This window comes from Microcaecilia unicolor, chromosome 1 (genome assembly GCF_901765095.1).
Source record: "Microcaecilia unicolor chromosome 1, aMicUni1.1, whole genome shotgun sequence".
Taxonomy (NCBI): Eukaryota; Metazoa; Chordata; class Amphibia; order Gymnophiona; family Siphonopidae; genus Microcaecilia; species Microcaecilia unicolor.
Genome location: NC_044031.1, coordinates 631,327,391 through 631,349,837, shown reverse-complemented (window position 1 = coordinate 631,349,837; position 22,447 = coordinate 631,327,391). Strand labels below are relative to the sequence as shown.

General features: G+C 46.7%; 1 protein-coding gene across 3 annotated transcripts in view; it reads right to left on the bottom strand.

The window, feature by feature from the left end:
- Positions 1-230: 230 nt before the first annotated feature.
- The window catches only part of VPS28 (VPS28 subunit of ESCRT-I), a 40,970-nt gene continuing 18,753 nt past the window's right edge, over positions 231-22,447 (bottom strand). For all 3 annotated transcript variants that reach the window (XM_030220949.1, XM_030220959.1, XM_030220967.1), the window contains exons 3-10: positions 22,052-22,080; positions 20,244-20,281; positions 18,572-18,661; positions 17,962-18,067; positions 15,742-15,843; positions 14,339-14,392; positions 9,569-9,660; positions 231-1,294 (exon numbers count right to left, since the gene is read on the bottom strand). In XM_030220949.1, the coding sequence (XP_030076809.1) occupies positions 1,177-1,294; positions 9,569-9,660; positions 14,339-14,392; positions 15,742-15,843; positions 17,962-18,067; positions 18,572-18,661; positions 20,244-20,281; positions 22,052-22,080 (629 nt within the window). In that variant the 3' untranslated portion in view covers positions 231-1,176. The remainder of the gene's footprint in view (positions 1,295-9,568; positions 9,661-14,338; positions 14,393-15,741; positions 15,844-17,961; positions 18,068-18,571; positions 18,662-20,243; positions 20,282-22,051; positions 22,081-22,447) is intronic.

Here is a 22,447-nt window from a genome sequence, read left to right as displayed (position 1 = left end):
AGGGGGGGGGGGGGGGGGAGAGTAAAAGGACTTTTTTCACTTTGCTGTAGGGCTGCTGCTCTAGGCAAACACCTAGTCTGTCTTGGATTTCCAGTCTAACAAGGTCCACGGCCGAGGAGAGAGCAGCCCTGTGAACATTCCCTAACTCTACTTATAGATCATAATAGAGATGCAGGGTGGTCCTATCCCTCTATTTCTAACCCCATGACCCTGATGTTTCAAAACTGCTGTTATAATAACATAAGTGCTTTTTATTACTGATGTAAAAGGAGTACAAGTTATAATTAAATAAAACAGCAAATGTTACAGAAGACACATTTCATTCATCACTGGTATAGCAGATCTGTTTGTACCAAATCCTGCCTAGTCCTCACCTCATTCTCATTTTGATAAATAACAAATAATACAAAGCTTGAGCATTAGAACCAAACTTTGTATTCTGGCTGCAAAAATCAGAGACTAAGGTGTCAGTGAAATGTGGCACTTCTGTCACTGCTTATCCATCAAGATTCACATACATGGTGCTGTCTAGCCATAACTCAACACTCCCCCCCACCCCCCAATTCTCACTGATGCTACCACCTCATTCATACTCTCCCACACAAACATACTTGCCCTGCAACTCACACACCTCATACTCTGCATTCTCCTCCCTTCCCCTTGTTCTTTACACATCAGGTAAATGGTTTCCGACTGACACCTGCCATGACTGCTTTTAATAGGGTTGCTTCCCCTTTAGATAACTGGTCTGCCATCCTCAAATTTAGGTCACAGCAGAGGTTTACAAATGTTACACTAATAAAAGAGAAAATTTAGTGGGGCTTTTATTGATCTCCATTGTAAAGCCAAACACCCAGGATGATACCCCACATCCGCACTCATGGATTGGCTGCGCGATGCAGCTTGCTTCTAGACCCACAATCAGTCATAACCCTGGGGGCCAATTCCTAGCATCCTATCCAATTGCTTGAGGAACACAGGTGCCACAGTTTCCACTGCCATTACCTTCATCACCATGTCTGTAATGCTAAGTTGGCCACAGTACTAGTGGATTAAAATGGAAGGCAGGAAGGTGCTCTTTATAAAGATGGATGTGGCTGATTTCTACATGGATGGCATTTTCCAGTGAGTGTCAACAAGTTCATGGAGGGAAGCATAGGCCAGGCTGGTCAGTATTCAGGAGTGAAGAAAACGGTTGAAGGCATTGTATGCAGACTCCAGATCAAAAAGCATCTGTCGGACCTGTGAATCATCCAGCTCATCTGAGGCAGACATGTTACTGAGCTTCTGTAACCTGCAATAACAAATCGGAGAGAGAGCAGAGTGAATACAGAATTCAGTTACTGCAACATTTGAGAATCTACACTTATATTTGAATATGATTAATAAGTAGCTGAGGGGGAATCATTTGAAGCTCAACATGTTAAAAACTCAGATTTTGTTATCTGACTATGCTTGGATGATATAAAAACAGATTGCTCATAAACTGTGTAATTTAGAGGTGGCCATGGGGGAAGCCACCACTTGTCCTAGAATTTGTAGCATGGAATGCTAATTGGGTTTCTGGCAGGTATCTGTGCCCTGGATTGGTCAGTGTTGGAAACCACTGGTCTGACCCAGTATGGCTACTCTTATGTTCTTGATACTGGACTAAGTATGAAATATCAAGTCACCAAATTAACTAGTTTGATTTTTTTCTAAGTAAAAAAAAAAAATCTCAGTTGTCTTACAAGCTTTAAGACCTTTTAATTTTAGGATGGTGGTACAAAGTCTGATTTTTCCTTATTTTGATTATGTCTACAGTTTGTTGCTGGGTCTTACAAATAATTGCCTTAAAGCTTTGCAATAGGCACAAAATGTGACCGCCGGAGTTCTGGCTGGTGTGCCTAAGTACACTCATTACACCTATTTTAAAAAGTTTCCATTGGTTACTAATTGAGCAAACAGTAATGTTTAGTTTTTAAGGCGCTTCATAAATTGATTTCACCTACTCTTGCGTCTTTATCAGCCTAGCAGAGTTCTTTGGTGGTGTAACCGGGACTTACCAGAGGTACCCTCTTTTCATCTAATTAGAATGGCTGTGCATAGGAGATCTATGTTTAGAGTGATGGGTCCCAAGCTTTGGCATGAGCTACCAGCTTTTGTCATAAGGTTACTCCTTTCTCTCAAGGAGTTCAAGACAGTACTATTGGAAGAAGCTTATCGTAGTGTAGTCTAATGTGTATGAAATCAGTCTGGCCTATTAGCTTAAGAATAAATCTGATCTAGCCCTGGTTATTATAGTTAATATTTTTATATGTAAGTAGGAAATTGGAATGGTTTGTTTTGGAATTTTTGTATTGTTTAATTATTGTGCATGTTTTTTGTAAACCCACCCAGATAGTGTGAGATATATAATTTTTAACAAGACATTATACTAAGGTTCTGTAACTTGCAGTCACAAATCATAGGGGGACAAAAAGACAGACATGCCAGGGTCGTTATGCTCATATTAGCCCTCTCCTCAAGTCACTTCACTGGCTTCCTATCCGTTTCCGCATACAGTTCAAACTCCTCTTATTGACCTATAAGTGCATTCACTCTGCAGCTCCTCAGTACCTCTCCACTCTCATCTCTCCCTACATTCCTCTCCGGGAACTCCGTTCACTGGGTAAATCTCTCTTATCTGCACCCTTCTCCTCCACTGCTAACTCCAGACTCCGTTCCTTTTATCTTGCTACACCATATGCCTGGAATAGACTCCCTGAGCCGGTACGTCAAGCTCCATCTCTGACCGTCTTCAAATCTAAGCTAAAAGCCCACCTTTTTGATGCTGCTTTTAACTCCTAACCCTTGTTCACTGGTTCAGAACCCTTATTTTATCATCCTCACTTTAATATTCCCTTATCTCTTGTTTGTCCTAATTAGATTGTAAGCTCTGTCGAGCAGGGACTGTCTCTTCACGTTCAAGTGTACAGCACTGGGTATGTCTAGTAGCGCTATAGAAATGATAAGTAGTAGTAGTAGTGGACTTCTGCTATACACCAGCCCAAGAGTATGAGACAGAAATACACACTACTATACAACAGCCCTACAGTGTAAGCGACAGACAGACATGTTGCTGAACTTCTGCTCTACACTAGCTCCTGAGTGTGAGAAAGTTACTCAGACAGACAGACACACACACAAGCTGGATATTAATGGTTTACAAAGCAATACTTATTTCTACATTTGTTTACTGTCTGTTTTTAAATATATTTTATGTTTTTATAGAGAAGCAATTTACACATTTTATGAAGAGACTTGCTAGAGGTGTGTAGGGAAATAATTTCTTTCAATTACTATCTCATTTTGTTTTTATGTATATCATACATTTCATTATTCAGTAATAACTTGCATTATTTGGTGGACTCTGGTACAAAACAAAAAAGCCCCAGAGAAAGGGTATGATACATACCTGTAGCAGTTGTTCTCCGAGGACAGCAGGCTGATTGTTCTCACGACTGGGTGACGTCCGCGGCAGCCCCCACCAACCGGAAATAAGCTTCGCGGGACGGTCGGCACGCAGGGCACGCCCACCGCGCATGCGCGGCCGTCTTCCCGCCCGTGCGCGACCGCTCCCGCCAGTTGAATGACTAGCAAAAAATATGAAACACACAACTCCAAAGGGGAGGAGGGAGGGAAGGTGAGAACAATCAGCCTGCTGTCCTCGGAGAACAACTGCTACAGGTATGTATCATACCCTTTCTCCGAGGACAAGCAGGCTGCTTGTTCTCACGACTGGGGTATCCCTAGCTCTCAGGCTCACTCAAAACAAGAACCCAGGTCAATTGAACCTCGCAACGGCGAGGGTACAACAGAAATTGACCTACGAAGAACAACTAACTGAGAGTGCAGCCTGACCAGAATAAATTCGGGTCCTGGAGGGTGGAGTTGGATTTACACCCCAAACAGATTCTGCAGCACCGACTGCCCGAACCGACTGTCGCGTCGGGTATCCTGCTGGAGGCAGTAATGTGATGTGAATGTGTGGACAGATGACCACGTCGCAGCCTTGCAAATCTCTTCAATAGTGGCTGACTTCAAGTGGGCCACTGACGCTGCCATGGCTCTGACACTATGAGCCGTGACATGACCCTCAAGAGTCAGCCCAGCCTGGGCGTAAGTGAAGGAAATGCAATCTGCTAGCCAATTGGAGATGGTGCGTTTCCCGACAGCGACCCCTAGCCTGTTAGGGTCGAAAGAAATAAACAATTGGGCGGACTGTCTATTGGGCTGTGTCCGCTCCAAGTAGAAGGCCAATGCTCTCTTGCAGTCCAATGTGTGCAACTGACGTTCAGCAGGGCGGGTATGCGGCCTGGGGAAGAATGTTGGCAAGACAATTGACTGGTTAAGATGGAACTCCGACACCACCTTCGGCAGGAACTTTGGGTGGGTGCGGAGCACTACTCTGTTGTGATGAAATTTGGTATATGGAGCATGAGCTACTAGGGCTTGAAGCTCACTGACCCTACGAGCTGAAGTAACTGCCACCAAGAAAATGACCTTCCAGGTCAAGTACTTCAGATGGCAGGTATTCAGTGGCTCAAAAGGAGGTTTCATCAGCTGGGTGAGGACGACGTTGAGATCCCATGACACAGCAGGAGGCTTGATAGGGGGCTTTGACAAAAGCAAGCCTCTCATGAATCGAACGACTAAAGGCTCTCCAGAGATGGCTTTGCCTTCCACACGATAATGGTAAGCACTAATCGCACTAAGGTGATTCCTTACTGAGTTGGTCTTGAGGCCAGACTCTGATAAGTGCAGAAGGTATTCAAGCAGGTTCTGTGCAGGGCAAGAACGAGGTTCTAGGGCCATGCTCTCACACCACACGACAAACCTCCTCCACTTGAAAAAGTAACTCTTTTTAGTGGAATCCTTCCTAGAGGCAAGCAAGACCCGGGAGACACCCTCAGACAGACCCAACGCAGTGAAGTCTACGCCCTCAACATCCAGGCCGTGAGAGCCAGAGACTGAAGGTTGGGGTGCAGCAACGCTCCGTCGTTCTGCGAAATGAGAGTCGGAAAACACTCCAATCTCCACGGTTTTTCGGAGGACAACTCCAGAAGAAGAGGGAACCAGATCTGACGGGGCCAAAAGGGCGCGATCAGAATCATGGTGCCGCGGTCTTGCTTGAGCTTCAGTAAGGTCTTCCCCACCAAAGGTATGGGAGGATAAGCATACAGGAGGCCGGTCCCCCAATGGAGGAGAAAGGCATCCGACGCTAGCCTGCCGTGTGCCTGAAGTCTGGAACAGAACAGAGGCAGCTTGTGGTTGGTCTGAGAGGCGAAAAGGTCCACCGAGGGGGTGCCCCACGCTCGGAAGATCTTGCGTACCACTCTGGCATGGAGCGACCACTCGTGCGGTTGCATGACTCTGCTCAGTCTGTCGGCCAGACTGTTGTTTACGCCTGCCAGGTACGTGGCTTGGAGGAGCATGCCGAACCGACACGCCCAACGCCACATCCCGACGGCCTCCTGGCACAGGGGGCGAGATCCGGTGCCCCCCTGCTTGTTGACGTAATACATTGCAACCTGATTGTCTGTCCGAATTTGGATAATTTGACAGGACAGCCGATCTCTGAAAGCCTTCAGTGCGTTCCAGATCGCTCGGAGCTCCAGGAGGTTGATCTGCAGATCCTTTTCCTGGAGGGACCACAGACCCTGAGTGTGGAGCCCATCGACATGGGCTCCCCACCCCAGGCGAGATGCATCCGTCGTCAGCACTTTCGTGGGCTGCGGAATTTGGAATGGGCGTCCCAGGGTCAAATTGGTCCGGATGGTCCACCAGAGCAGTGAAGTGCGGCAACTGGTGGGGAGGCGGATGACATCTTCTAGATTCCCGGTGGCCTGGAACCACTGGGAAGCTAGGGTCCATTGAGCAGATCTCATGTGAAGACGAGCCATGGGAGTCACATGAACTGTGGAGGCCATATGACCCAGAAGTCTCAACATCTGCCGAGCTGTGATCTGCTGAGACGCTCTGGTCTGCGAAGCCAGGGTCAAGAGATTGGTGGCCCTCGCTTCGGGAAGGTAGGCCTGAGCTGTCTGGGAATTCAGCAGCGCTCCTATGAATTCCAGAGACTGAGTTGGCTGGAGATGGGACTTTGGGTAATTTATCACAAACCCCAGCAGCTCCAGAAGTTGGATAGTGCACTGCATGGACCGGAGGGCTCCTGCCTCCGAGGTGTTCTTGACCAGCCAATCGTCGAGATATGGGAACACGTGCACTCCCAGCTTGCGTAGATAGGCCGCTACCACCACGAGGCACTTGGTAAACACTCGTGGGGCAGAGGCGAGCCCAAAGGGCAGCACACAATACTGAAAGTGGCGTGCGCCCAGACGGAATCTGAGATACTGTCTGTGAGCTGGCAGTATCGGTATGTGAGTATATGCGTCCTTTAAATCCAGGGAACATAGCCAATCGTTTTTCTGAATCATTGGCAGAAGGGTGCCCAAGGAAAGCATCCTGAACTTTTCTTTGACCAGGAATTTGTTCAGGCCTCTCAGGTCTAGGATGGGACGCATCCCCCCTGTTTTCTTTTCCACAAGGAAGTACCTGGAATAGAATCCCTGCCCTTCCTGCCCGGGTGGTACGGGCTCGACCGCATTGGCGCTGAGAAGGGCGGAGAGTTCCTCTGCAAGTACCTGCTTGTGATGGGAGCTGAAAGACTGAGCTCCCGGAGGACAATTTGGAGGCAGGGAGGCCAAATTCAGGGCGTATCCGCACCGCACTATTTGGAGAACCCACTGGTCGGAGGTTATGAGAGGCCACCTTTGGTGAAAAAATTTTAACCTCCCTCCGACCGGCAGATCGTCCGGTACGGACACTTGTAGGGCGGCTATGTTCCCGTGGATCCAGTCAAAAGCCCGTCCCCGGCTTTTGCTGTGGAGGCGCAGGGGGCTGCTTAGGCGCACGCTGTTGACGAGAACGAGCGCGCTGGGGCTGTCCCTGTGCCTGACGAGGCCTTCGGGCCGGCTGGTTGTACCTACGCTTCGCAAAAGAATAGGGTGCAGCCTGCCGTGCCCGGGAAAAACGCCCACCCGTGGGGGCGGGTGCTGAAGGCGCCCGGTGGGAGAGCTTGTCGAGAGCGGTTTCCCGCTGATGCAGTTGGTCCACCATCTGCTCGACCTTCTCACCGAAAATGTTATCCCCCCGGCAAGGGACGTCAGCCAGTCTCTGCTGGGTGCGGTTGTCCAGGTCAGAGGCACGCAGCCATGAGAGCCTGCGCATCACTATACCTTGGGCCGCAGCACGAGATGCCACGTCACAGGTGTCAAAAATCCCCCTGGACAGGAACTTTCTGCACGCCTTCAGCTGCCTGACCACCTCCTGATAAGGCCTGGACTGCTCCGGCGGGAGCTTATCGACCAGGTCCGCCAGCTGTTGCACATTGGTCCGCATGTGGATGCTCATATAGAGCAGGTAAGATTGGATGCGGGTCACGAGCATGGAGGATTGGTAGGCCTTCCTCCCAAATGAGTCCAGAGTGCGAGACTCCCGCCCCGGGGGCGCCGAGGCGGTATCCCTCGAACTCCGTGCCCTCTTGAGAGCAGAATCCACGACCGCTGAGTCATGGGGCAACTGGGGCCGCATGAGCTCTGGGTCAGAGTGGATCATGTACTGGGACTCTGCTTTCTTGGGAATGGTGGGATTAGTTAGTGGTCGCACCCAGTTCCGGAGCAGCGTCTCCTTCAGGACATTGTGCAGCGGTACCGTGGAGGACTCTCTAGGTGGTGATGGATAGTCGAGGACCTCGAGCATCTCGGCCCTCGGCTCTTCCACAGAGACCACGGGAAAGGGAATGCTTATAGACATATCCCGCACAAAGGAGGCAAAGGAGAGACTCTCAGGAGGTGAGAGCTTCCTCTCCGGTGACGGCGTGGGGTCCGAGGGAAGGCCCGTAGACTCCTCTGAGGAGAAATATCTCGGGTCCTCCTCTTCCCCCCACGAGTCCTCATCCTCGGTATCGGACATTAGCTCATGTAGCTGCGTCCGGTACCGGGCCCGGCTCGACGTCGAGGCACCGAGGTCTCGGTGTCGTCGAGCGGTGGACTCCCGCGCCGGCGGGGACGGAGCTCCCTCCATCGACGTCGACGGGGACTCCACCTGCGTGGCTGTCGAGACCGGCACCGCAAGCGGCGGCGGTGTCGACTGCCCCGGCGCCGGGCTAGAGCTCGCCGGCGCCACAGTCATCGGCGCCGAGGGCGCAAGCACCCCCGGCGCCGGCACAGCCTGGCGCATCAGCCCTTCCAGGATCCCCGGAAGGATGGCTCTGAGGCACTCGTCCAGGCCCGCTGCCGGGAAAAGCGGTGGGGCCAGTAAGGGTGTCGGTGCCGGAAGCTGCTGGGGGCCAGGAGACGGCACCGAGGTGCCGGAACCCCGACGTGTCGGTACCTCCACCACCGACGGAGATCTCTCCTCTCTGCGATGACGCTTCGGCGTCGACTCCTCTTCAGGGTGCACCGAGGGCTCCCGGTGACGGCGCTTCTTGTCTTTTTTCCGGTGCACGTCACCGGTGCCGGAGGGCATGGAGGAGGAGGAGGTCGATCCCCCTCGGTCGCGGGGTACCGGGTCCGACAGGGTTCGGTCCCGTGGCTCACGAGTTGAGGGAGTGACCGGGGCCGACTGCCCACGCGGTCTCTCTACCCCACTCTCGCCGGCGGACCGGCGGGCCGACGGGACCTGTTCTCCTGGGGTCGCTGCCATCGGTGCCGATGTCTCGGGCATCGATACCGGTACCGAAGAACCGGTCTCGATACCGATGCCGTCGAGGTCGACGTCGAGGGGCCGGCGCAAGTTCCAAAAAGACGGTCCCGCAGAACTTGCCTCGCAACCTGAGTCCGTTTCCGGAGACCGAGACACAAAACGCACGACTTGAGATTGTGCTCCGGCCCGAGGCACTGGAGGCACCAAGCGTGGGTGTCGGTCTGCGAGATCGGCCGGCCGCAGCGACCACACTTTTTAAATCCACTCGGGACCTTCGAGGACATCGACGGAAAAATCGCGTCGGCGAAGTCAAAGTCGGCAATGGTGGCTAAAATCACACCACGAAAATTGTAACCGACCGAGCGGCCACTAGGCCGCAACGAGGCGTCCCCGCTAGAAAGCGAGGGAAAAGAAGGAGCGCGTGCTCCACACGCGCAAAATTCTTTTTTTTTTTTTAATAAAAGAGAAAGAAGAAGAAGAAGAGGCCGAACAGGCCAAAAGCGACGATCCGCGTAAACGCGGTCGAAAAAATCCGGCGGCTGAAACGAGAGAGAGGGGAAAACACAACTCTCTCAGTCGCGGAAAAAAAGTAACTGGCGGGAGCGGTCGCGCACGGGCGGGAAGACGGCCGCGCATGCGCGGTGGGCGTGCCCTGCGTGCCGACCGTCCCGCGAAGCTTATTTCCGGTTGGTGGGGGCTGCCGCGGACGTCACCCAGTCGTGAGAACAAGCAGCCTGCTTGTCCTCGGAGAATGAGACAGATGCAGTGTGGAACTTGTTTCCTTACACCATTCCTCTCCTTTCTGTACAACAAAGTGATCGCCAGCAGTGACACCACTCACCACAAGTTGACCTTCTCTCTACCCTCAAAGTCTGGAGGCAGATGGCTCATCCGGTTCATGGTCTCCATCAGCTCTCGCAGATCTGGTTGGATCTGTGAATGAAGACCCAACAAACCACAAATACTACACTGACAATGGCAGCAGCGAATGCCCGTTCATCACATGAATGTATATAGACCACAGTGGCATTGTACAGCAATTCAGATCCAGTCCCCTGACACTTGGAGACTAAAGAGTTGACTGGGACAGAAATCTAACCTGTCCCTACCACAAGTAATCGCCATCCCTACCCCTGGCCCACCTAGCCCCGCCTATCACCGCACAGTCAGCTTGTTTCCCCCCCCCCCCCCCCCCCCCCCCCCCACCACACACACAATTCCAAAGAAAGCCAGATTCTGAAAGCAATGAAAATGTACTTTTTAAAAATTTTGTATTTAACAGAGTACAAAATTTAAAAAGATGTACATTTTCAAAAAAGCAAACATTCATGAGCAGCATATCGCCTTAACCTCTTCCCCATATGCTCTATTTCCCCCTTTCCCCCTCGCCAATCTTTTTCCAGCCCCCCTCCTGCACCCACATTCCATCCACCCCCCTCCCTCCCATGAGTCCATCCATTCATCCACCTCCCCTCCCCTCCAGCACTGAGTCTGGGTGCCCTCTCCAACCATACCTCAATGCACCCTGGTGGATCTAATGGCCTCTTAGGGGTAGAAAAGATCCCCATTCTTTCCTGCTGGAGCTGATCCAATTGTTACCGTCGCTTCTTTAAAATGGCTGCCAAGACTTCAAGCAGTGACCTTGCAAGACTTCCGTGGAAGTCTCAGCGGCCATTTTGATGAAGCGATGGTAGCAGGCAGGAAAGAGGGGGGATCTTTCCTGCCCCGAAGAGGCCACTAGACCAGCAGGGTACATTGAGATATGTTCAGGGAGGGTAGGCCTACACTTCCGCTGGAACCCCACACACCCCGGTCCATCTCTGTGGAATCCCCGCTAACCCCATTCCCGGGCAGCTCGCTATTGGAGACCACCATACAGCAGGTTTGTGAATCTTTGCATTGCTCTGTTAAATAGAGAATATATAGCACTAGGGGGAGCAAGTGCTCCTCACAGATACTACTAAAGGGAAAACACATTTCCTTTTCTCACATTCTCAGACTCTGCTTTTATCTGAACCCTTCTAATTTTCTTTGGCGTAATGCGCAGCTCCTGCCTCTGCTTTTCACTGCCAGGGTAAGGGCTTTAACTCAAGCCTTTTCAGTGCTAGTTCAAGGCAAGTTATATACAGGAACAGTAGGTATTTTCCTGCCCCCAGAGGGCTTATAATCTAATTTTCTACCAGAGGGTTAAGTGATTTGCCCAAGATCACAAGGAACCACCATGGCATTTCAACCCTGGATTCCCTGATTCTCAGCCCACTGCTCTAACCACCAGGCTCTTACTTCCGTCTCTAGGATGAAGTAGCTTAACTTATACCACAGAAAATAAAGGTATTCTGTATTACAAAACTGTTAGTTAAATTAATGAGTCCAGTAGTTAGGTTAAATGGTGCTGTGCTACCATGTACACAAGTATGGATTATGGGACAATTCTCCAACTGGGCTCCTCTATTTAGGCACCCTGAGAATGAGGTAGGAGGGTATTTTATAAGGGAACCTGGGTGTCCAGATTCCATGATAAAACACTGATGTAACCCAACATTTAGGTGCCCACAGCTGAGTGCCACGTCCAACTGTAAGTTACATGTGTAACTGGGAGCCCCTTGCAGAAATTCTCACTGTAAGTGAATCGGGTATTTGCAGAATAGAACTCATGCGAGTAAGTGTACATGGACGTGTAAATACTAGTATTTTACACAATTATGCATGTAAAGGCGGATGCCCAGATTCTAGAATTACCTTTCATATCTTCAACAGGATAAGCAGATTTTGGCAACCAGATAGACTTATTTCTGCTTGTGTTTACGGATGTACATTTACCTGTTCCTTGATAAAAGTGCTGCTTATGGTGGTCCATTCGATGAAAACATCAAAACAGAATGGATTTAAGGGCTTTGTACTTTAGGGCTCTGGGTATGGCTCTTAAGAGTGCATGGGTTCTGGCATCAGGTAGTTTGAAAGGTATTCCACAGACCATGCAGAGCCTGGCAATCCTGGTGGATAATCTCTTCAACTTCCCTCTCTGTGAGAGTTGACAATGCAGCTGTCGTGTGAAAGATCCTCCCTTTGGAGCTGAGAACACTGCAGTGTTGCAGCGGAATTGTGCAGCATATCTCAAACTATGTCACTAGCATTGGTGGACACTTTTCACAAAGGTAAAGCTTTTACTACAGGCGACACAGCAAGAGGAAAAGCTGCAGGTCAAGGATGAGGAGCTACTGAAAGTTAGTTATTCCTATGATCTGCTGAACAGCTTCCAGGAAACTAAAGTCTTTGGTGTTGGGGGGTAGAATAATGCAAAGGCTGAGGTTGTTCCAGCTTCTATTACTCACTTAGGAACTCACTGAAGCACAGTTTGACCAGAAGTACCTAAACATTTCCACACAATGGAAGAAATCTTTGTTACTTTTATAATCCCATGCCTCTTTTCTATCTTGTATTTTATTTATATGTATATAACCCACATATCCTTAAAACTACTCCATAAAAGATGCAGCCACTTGTTATTATGGCCACAGCTCCTGTTTTTGTACATCTCATCTTGTAGTATCTTCACTGTTTTGACATCAATTAGCACAACAGCTCTTTGATTACCAAACTCAAGATGTGGGAAACCTTCCCACCCTGGCTCCACTTTACCTTGTATAACTTTTCTCTTTTGCATTTTATTCTATTTTAGTACTTTTCCCCTATATTTAGTATTATTTTACCGATTCTTATAATCAGGGTTGTAGAGTCAGAGTTGATAAAAATGTACCAACTCAAACTTCAGCTTCAAAATAAAAACTTACTATATGTAATATATATATGCATTTATATATAATATATACATTATATTTACCAATACTTTAGATTGAGAACAAAAAATGTAAAGCTTAATATCGGTAGGAGTCAGAGTTGGACAATAGAAAAATAGAGTTGGAGTAAAAGGTTTGGTGTAGCAACTCCACAGCCCTGTTTATAATGTCATTTGACTTCAATATATTTTCTTTTTAACTTTTTGCCTTCTCTTTCTCCCCCCTGGCAGTGGTGACAGCAATAGTCTTCCCGTGCAGCCCAGACCAATGATAGCGTCTCTCAGTAACAGAAGCAAATTTTCATTCAGGTCTGCCATTCTAGATAACAGCACATGCACCTCCTCCTGGGCTAGTCACACTGCAGTACAAGCAGCTCTTCACTGGAGCCCACCAGAGTGGAAGCGGTTCTTCTGGCCAGGACTTGAAAAGCAGAGGATCCAATTCCTTTTCTGTGCAAATGCAGTGGCAGACTTCCTTTTTAAGGCATGGGCCTGAGTACAGCAGATGCAGATCCTCCTTAGCCTGGGCCAGTGCGTATGCAAAATTGTACATGTTTAATAATAATGGGAGTGATAGTAAAAAGAAATCTGTCTTGCCATATACGTGACACAGACTGTAGAAGTCTGCCAAGCACTGGAGTTCCTCACAGCCAGAGTCGCTCTCTAAGCCCATTCAACACATCAATATGCATGCAGTCATTTACGATTTTTTAATTTTATATACCATCCTCTTTCTAATTAGAGGATCCTCTGTGTTCATCCCATTCCTTTTTCAATTCCATCACTGTTTTTATCTCCACTACCTCCCTCAGGAGGGCATTCCCGGCATCCACCACCCGCTCTGTGAAAAAGTACTTCCTGACGATACTCCCAAGTCTACCACCTCACAACCTTAATTCATGTCCTCTAGTTTTACCATTTCCCCGTCTCTAGAAAAGATCTGTTTGTATATTAACACCTTGCAAGTATTTAAGCATCTGCATCATAACTCCCAAGTCCTTCCTTCCTCTAGGGTATACACAGTCAGGTCTTCCAGTCTGTTCTCCTAGGTCTTTTGGCACAACCCCCCATACCATTTTCATCTGAACTGCTTCAAGTCTTTTTATGTCCTTAGCAAGACACGGCCTCCAAAAAACACAATACTCCAGGTGGGACCTCACCAACAACTTGTACAGGGGCATCAACACCTCCTTTCTTCTGCTGGTTTATACCTCTCTCTATGCAGTCTAGCATTCTTCTGACTATGACCACCGCCTTGTCACACTATTTTGTCACCTTCAGTCACTATCACCCCAAGATCCCTGTCTGTACATATCAGCCTCTCACCTCCTAGGACACACAGCTCCTTAGAATTTCTACTCCCCATGTGCATCATCACTCTACCCTTCTTTGCTTTAAACTTTAACTGCCAAATATTAGACTATTATTCTAATTTTTGCAGATCACTTCATTTCACAAAATCATGGCATTTGCTCAGACAGCATGCTACGCTCCAGGCTTGGCTTCTGGTAACATGAGATACTGTCCTCAAAAACCGACAGCCATGAATCAGAGGAAAACCATCCAATCAATCCTCAAGTTTAACTCATGATGCAATTTATAGATTTTTCCCATCTACTGGATTAATCCGTTCATTAAGCAAATAAAAAAGGAGAAGATTCCAAAATACCTTTGTTCAATTATTTAGCACCAGGAGAGAATACAGCAACAATCGAAACTGAAACAAGATCTTTCTCTTAACTAGAACCATGTTTTGGTAGCACTACATGAAATATGGTTAGACACGTAAAGGAATGTCTTAGGAGTCTTTCTGACCTCATCCATGGCACGAATCTCCAGACGTAGCTTGTCCATCACTGTGATAAAGAGCTGAAAGAAAGCAAATGAGTCAACACGGATGCCTCACTACACCATGCAGCCCGCAGTACAAAAAAACTTTACAGAAAGGCATTTTACAGTGTTTGGACCTGGCACGCACACTGATACTTATAGCACTCCTAGACTTACACAGCGCAGTACATGTTATATGCAGTACTTTCTCTGTCCCTGGTAGGCTCACAATCTAAGGTGTGTTTTTTTTTTTTTTTTGGTACCTGGAGTAATGGAGGGTTAAGTGACTTGTCTAGGGTCACAAGGAGCTGAAGTGGGAATCAAACCCAGTTCCCAAGGATGTCAGCTCACTGCACTAACCATTAAACTACTCCTCCACTCCATATCAATAAGGGCTAAATCCTCAGCAGCCAATCACACAGCAGGTAATAAGAGTAATTTTCAAAAGCTATTTGCTGGTCTAAATGTTCTTTGAATCTACCCACCCTATATGCAAGGACAAGTCCATATGCTGGACCATAATGCATGCACTTGGACCTTCATCTTAATGGAGGCATTCCTGGAGACAGGTTCAGGACAATGGCTGCTACAACATATGTTTTGCATTTTCAAAACCATGCACTTTGTTTTAGCTGTAAAAAGTACCCTCAGAAAACAGGTGCAATCTCTGCAGAACGTTTTGTTGTGAGGTGTTTTAAAAGATTTTAAATAACTAAAATAAAATAAAGGGAAAGCATATACATACTTTCCCTTTGTACCTGCAGACTTCATATCTGCCCATACAGTTTTGAAAGTTACCCTCAATATGCATGCATTGTGTCCTTTCATTCACCTGTATGCCAGGGGCGTTGCCAGATCTTGATTTTTGGGGAGGCCAAACATTTCCTCCCAGTTCTACCCCCCTCCACCAATGCTGCCCCACCAAATCATACCTTTGTTGGCAGGGATGCTCAAGCCCTACCAGCTGAAGGGATTCTTAACGGAGCCTCCGTTCGTGCTGTTTGAGCAACATGAAAGTCAGCAGGGTGCTCTGCCCTCTGACACTGGCACTTCCATGCATATTCAGTTTAATGCTTGAAATGAGCATGCACAGAAATGCCAGCATCAGTGGCTGGAGCACCCCATCGACTTCCTGCTGCTCAGGCACCAGACAGGAGCTTGGGCAGAGAATCTCTTTGGCTGGTGGGGCTTGAGCATCCTCGCCAGCCAGGCATCTGGTGTCACAATTCTGGAAGAGGCCTGAGCCAAAAAAAAAAGGGGGGGCAGACCCCCCTCTCCCCCGGTGGCTATACCCCTGCTGTGTGTGAGCCATATTACTTATCCCAAGGATGACTTCCAGGTAAACACGTCACTGACAGCCAAGGATGCTCATGTTAATGGCCACTTACAGAGACAATGTCTGCGATGCAGCGGTTGAGGTTCCCCTTGTCGTCCTTGATGGTGATGGGCCGATCCTCCTTAATCCTCTCCATGGCTAATGGGCAGTCCAGCTGTAGGGAGACATGAACCACAGGCAAGTTGGAGAGATTTCATGTATGAATGTTACTCCTATCTGAGCTCGGATCATGAGGAGAAAGCAAATCTATGTTTTAAACCCTTGGGGGACAGCAAAATACCTACTAACAGAATGTAGATCACCTTGAACTTAATTTCCCAATATTCAGATTTTAATATTTAATTACTCACCTTTTGAAAAGGTACACAATATTTTCCCACTCCAATATATTAACCAGAAAATGTGGCAGAATAATCCTTTTCATCTATAATGGGAAAAGCTTGTATGCTTTTTAACTTAGGAGATGTGAAATGATACTTGTAGCCAGTGCAGATCTTTCCATAATGGAGACAAGTGTCACCTTTGCTGCAAAATCTATCTACTTCATCTTGTCCTGTAGATAGCTGCACTTCCTATCTTAATCCTCGCTGACAAGTAATTGAGTGGCTTACTTCTTTTATTAATAAGTTGTTAAATATTGAGCAGTACTCCACAGTTTTAGGTAGTATCGGAGGTCTAGATTTAAGTGAACCAGCTAGCTTTCACCCCACTGCAAGTGTACCTGTGTTGGCAAAGCTGTCAGAAGGAATAGTGGATAAACAATGAACAGATTACCTTTGGGACAATAACTGCTTGCATTATACACCACTACTCGCCAGGCTGACTGAACTACCAAAGTTCTGGGATTTATACTTGATTCACAGCTTACTCTGCAAACTCAGATATATTATACTTAAAAAGAAAAAAAAATAAAGTATTTTTCAAACTTCACCAGTTACGGTCAATATGTTGCTTTTTTGAAGGTCCTTTCTCTCTTTTGGTTCAAGCCCTGGTTCTCTCTCTCAGATTGACATTACAAACCTTGCAGAATGTAGCAGCAAAAATGATCTTTCATTGTCATAAATTTGATAATTTTTGCAAGAATGGAATTCACATTGGCTTGCATTATCTATAAGTTTTGGAGGACTTTGGTCCAGAATGTTCAATTCATTTTTGAAACCAATTCTACAATGTCACGTTCGAACTTTGTCCCTACCTTACTTTTCCCTTCTGTGAAAAAGTATGTTTTAAAAAAGTACTTGAAGGTTCTGTTAGTTATCAGGCAGTGGCAATTTGAAACGCCTTACCTAGGAAGTTAAGACTTTTGAAGCCTAATCTAATTTTCTGACACTCCTTAAAGACCTTTTTATTTAGCATATTTTAAAAATCATTTATTTTTAGCCTCTTATAGATTGTTTGTATCCTGCATGTAACCTTTTGGTAATCTGCTGTGGGGACCCTAGATTAGATTTTCAATTTCCATAAACATTTACGTTATCACCTGACCCACCAAGAATAACTCAATAGTCAACAATTTATTAGGGTTATTATTATTTAATTTGGATTTAGGATTAACCCATAGACTCCGAACAGAAGAGGATAATGGAATAGTAACAATGCCCAACATTGCATTTATAAGTGGTCTCTTAATTCTGCACCTTCCAATCCAAGGAATTTTATTCTTTTTCATCTAATGCTTGATCTTTACAAAGCATTTTTAAACAACTGTATAAGCTTCTTCTATCCTATTTAGGATCAGAGATTGCAAAACCCAAGCATCAAGTCACAAATAAACCTAAAATTTGGCACATGAAAGCTGCCTTAGTTTGAAACCGGACTCTGGTTTGGGCTGGGTATGAGCCACCATCAGGCCAAGGGTGGGGAGGAGTAGAGGCAGGAGTGGCAGCTAGTTCCAGGCTGGGAAACAAGAGCTGCTAGTACAGTTGGCCTCCAAGGAAGACAGGCTGTTGGAGAAAGGTTAAGAGCGGAGGGGAAAAGCAAGAGTCGAAACAAAAAGATGAAGGTACAAAACAAAATGGAATGGAAGCTGAGCAAGTCTTCTACTGTCCCCTCTTGGGAGGAGAAGTTACTTGCTCTAGCAAAGAGTAGTTCAGAAGGAAAAGCCATGTAAATTGAAGCTCCATGCAGTAGCACAGGATTTGCCCCAAATCAGGCACATATTTTACTGAGTTCCAGGAACTCTGACAGGAGTGACTCCAACTCGGATGGCTACCAGAAATGTCCATGCAGACCTACTCACTGGAGTTTCTCCTGTTCCAACAGCAAGACTCACCCTGTATTTCCTGCAGAAGTCATCAATAGATCCCACCTCCGCACCCTGCACCTGTTTGAAGGCAGCTTTATATTGCACCAGTAATCGGGAGCAGGCGGCTGTGTACCTGCAGTACCAGAACAGAATTACAAAGTAAAACACACATAGCCTCATCCCTGTGATTACAGCAAAAAATGATTTCTTCAGAATGTCAGCATCCCTTTGCTGTACTCTCTCCAGGATACCAATGCACTGCACTTATATCATTGGCAAGAATACGTTTTAAGCCTTCATCCTCAGGACAAATCTATTCCTGGCCTTGGGAATCACCCTCTTATTTCATGGAATCGCTTTTCTGGGGGAGAGAGGGGCTGAATACTGTTCCTGACCAGGACAATCCCTCCCCTTGGGAACTGGATATGGTTCTTGTCCTGGAAATTGGGCACCTACTGCCTTCTAAGTGACGCAGTTATCAATCTGTTGTTTTACTGTTAACTCCAGTTATTAGTAACTAGGTCTCACTGCATACAATGGGACCTGTGCTAAAATAGCACATCTTAACACTGGCCCATGTTGATAACTATACCCCTAAATATCTTACAATAGTTCTGTAAGGACATACATCACTTACTCGCTTGGAGAAACACAGTCTTTGATATAAGCTTTTTCCAAAGCCTGCAAGGTCTTCACCACAGCAAAAAGTTCAGCCATATTATCAAATCTACAAAGAGGAACAGAATTAATTAATTTATTTATTTACAGCACTTATATCCCACAATTTCCCACCCAAGGGTAGGCCCAATGTGGCTTACAACAATCTACATAAACATACAGCAGGCAAGGTCAAATAGTAAATGTTCTAGAAGTATAATGGGAAGGACAGAAGCGAGATGAAGAAAAAAAGAAGATGCAGAGGTGGTAATATGACAACAGGGAAGACAGTTCAGAAAGTAGAGGTGCCAGACGGTAGTGGTGTGTACGCTTTGCCAAATAGAAAGGTCTTGAGGCGCTTTTTGAAGGTAGGATGATCAGTGGTAAATTTCACTATCTTAAGTAGATCATTCCAGAGATGGGCACTAGTGTAGGAGAAAGTTGATGCGTAGATTCTTTTGTATTTAAGTCCAGAATATACTGGGTAATGGAGGTTTAAGTACGATCGTGCAGACCTGTGTGAGTTCCTAAGTGGCAAGTTGCATAAAAAAGCAGTTCAGACCATGCCCACATGACAGCACAAGCCCACCATCTGAACCCAATGCACCATGGCACACGTTCACCCACTTGACTTGATATGCCAAAATCTTGGACACCCACCAATGTAAGTCACTTTATACTAAATCCTTATACCCACCATCCAGTCACAGTATACCAAAACTTCCCCAATGATGAGCAAACAATCACAGTATGTCACAATCATTTTAAAATCCTGGACGCTAGCAATCCGCCAGACATCCAGTCCAGCAAAGATTTCTCGACACCCTAATCCATCTCACTTGCAACACATTCACCCCAACTCTACTACATCTTCTTACCTCATCACACCCTAGTAAACATCCCCACATCAACTCTAGTACACCTTCTTACCTTGTCACTGACAGATAACCATACACAAGTATTGAGTCTGTTCATTTTATCTCTACCACCATCTTCACACATTAATCCAGGAATAACCTGAAGCTTAAAGACACATGAACACCCAAAATCTTCTTGTGGTATCTTTATAAGAATTTTAACACACATAATCAAGAGTTGTGCATGAGAGCTGTACAAATGGGTTTGCCATGCAGCAAGCATGTCATTCAGTGCACACAGGTATTTGATTGTTACGGGTCTTAGCTTCCTGCTTCAGAGTTAAAGCTCCCCACCCTATGGAACTCCCCTCCCCTAGAAATACGCTCAGAACCATCGCTCATGAAGTTCACAACTCTGCTTAAAACTTGTTTTTATCCCACCCATCCTAGACAGTCATACTGCTCCCATTATCTGAATGCTGTAGACTCACTGCAGCTCCCATGGTGTACTGTGTTCTTTTAGCGCCCTCCCCTCATATCGTATCTTAGCTCCCACCCCACTCTCCCTTATAGCAATCAATTGTAATTTAGGTTCCTCTCATGTCCTTCCCGCTTCTACCCCATATGCATAATTTATTTTATTGTAACCCACTTAACCACAACTTAATTTGTGGTAAACGAAATAAAAATGAAATGTGGAATGTGAAATATGGGATGACATTGACTCTCTTCAGTGTTCAAGCCCAGCAGGCTCTCTCCAGTATCAGCAGAAAAAGATAAAGCCCAAAGACTCACTTTTCACGATCGCGGGCATTCTTATACAGCTTCACCTCCTGAAAAAGAAGCAGAAAAAGTTACTATTGAACTGCAAACAGCACACAAGGATTACAGCACAGGGAGAAATATGTACGCACAGCACCTGTTTATCTAACCAGAAACCAGGGCAATCCCTGGCCAGAGGAAAAATGGCTACTGCACCCACAACAAGCAGGGCTGAGGGTGTATCTTTAGAAGAGTCAATCCCTTCAACTCTAAAGCCAGCAAAGGCCCCAGAGCTGCTTCTGCACCTCAGAGGAGACACCCTATCAACTTCTGAACCAGGCCAGATTCTTCACAGCTGTCCAAACTTAGATTGTAATCCTCCAGGGACAGGAAAATACCTAATGCACATGAATAAAACTTGCCTTGAGCTTCTAGAAAAGGTGTAAGCTCACATTGAAAATCTCTCCCCTCTTCTCTTGTACCTTCTGGGGAACAGAGAGGAGGTCTGAAAAAGACAACGTATCTGAGCAAGGTCTCTGCAGGAGAAACATGCCAGGAAATTAGAGGTATGTATAAACCGTATCAATTCACTGGTTTGAATCTAACAGTACATTTGAGGGTTCAGAAGGACGTTTAGCTGTAAGGTGAGGGGTAAAGGCTGGGATAAGCACAGAGGATCCTTAGTTGTGGAAGAGTGAGGGGTAACATCTGGAATAAGCATAGAAGATCCTTAGGTGTGGGGGGAGAGAAGGGTAAAGCCTGGGATAAGTACAGAGGATCCTCAGCTGTGGGGGGAATGAGGGATAAAGCCTAGGATAAGCACAGAGGATCCTTAGGTGTGGGGGGAGTCAGGGATAAAGCCTGGGATAAGCAAAAAGGAGCCTTAGCTGTAAGAGGTAACATTTGGGTTAAGCACAGAGGATCCTTAGTTGTGGGGGAGTGAGGGTTAAAGCCTGGGATAAACTCAGAGGATCCTTAGCTGGGGGGGGGGGGGGGGCGAGGTGCAAAGCCTGGGATAAGCACAGAGGATCCTTAGCTGTAGAACAGTGAGATATAAAGGCTGGGAATAAGCACAGAGGATCCTTAGCTATTGGAGAGTGAGGGGTAAATGTTGGGATTAGCACAGAGTATTTTTATATATGGGGGAATGAGGGATAAAGCCTGTGATAAGCACAGAGAATCCTTAGCTCTGGGAAGAGTGAGGGGTAAGGCCTGGGATAAGCACAGACGAACTTCACCTTTAAGGGGGTAAAAACAGTGATAAGCACAGGTGATCTTTAGCTGTGAGGGAGTGAGAGGTGAAACCCGGGATAAGGACAGAGGATCCTTAGCTGTGGGGGTAGTGAGGAGTAAAGTCTGGGATAAGCATAGAGGATCCTTAGCAGCGAGAGAGTGAGGGGTGAAGCCTGGGATAAGCACAGAGGATCCTTAGGTGTGGGGGGAAGTGAGGGGTGAAGCCTGGGATAAGCACAAAGGATCCTTGGCTGTGGAAGATGAGGGGTAAAGTCTGGGATAAGCACAGAGGAAATCAGATGTGGTTAAATGAGAGCGATAGCCAGGAAGAAGCACAGAGAATCTTTTATTTGGGGAAGCTGGCTGTAACTCTACAGTATAGAAATGTTTGTACAGATACTCTGCTCTGTGGCATCACAAGGGGCCTGAGATAGGTGCAGATGGCTGTTACTGGATAGTAAAGAGTTTCTGTTATGTACATAATTCTTTATTAATTTAAAATGGTGTGGAAGGAACAAATACATATTCACAAAGGGATATAAAGGAACAGTGTTTCATGCATTCTCTGTACTATTGTGTGAGGAATAAAGTAGCAAAGCCCCACTCACCTCATAAAGCTCAGCTTTATTTCCAGGACCTGAAGACAGAGAGGTAGAAACATTACACAAACTGTGGAGCTTTTAGAGCAGATACTCTCCAGGAAAGTCCTGTTCAAATCCCCCTGTGGTTCCCCCTCCATTGCCTCAATTACAAACTCAGATTGTGACCCCTCCAGTGATTGGAAAATACCTACTATACCTGAATGTAATGAGAAAGGTACAAGCTAAATCCAAATCCGATCATTTCTTCTGTTTGTAGTGCAGGGGTCTCTACCCTCAGATCCCTCCTGTATGCTTAGCGCCTTTTCCCACTGCTTTTTATCTGATTACTTTACCTTGGACAATTCCTTCCATCATTTTCTAAGGTGACATCTGACCTTCACTAAATAAGCAACCCCCTCTTTT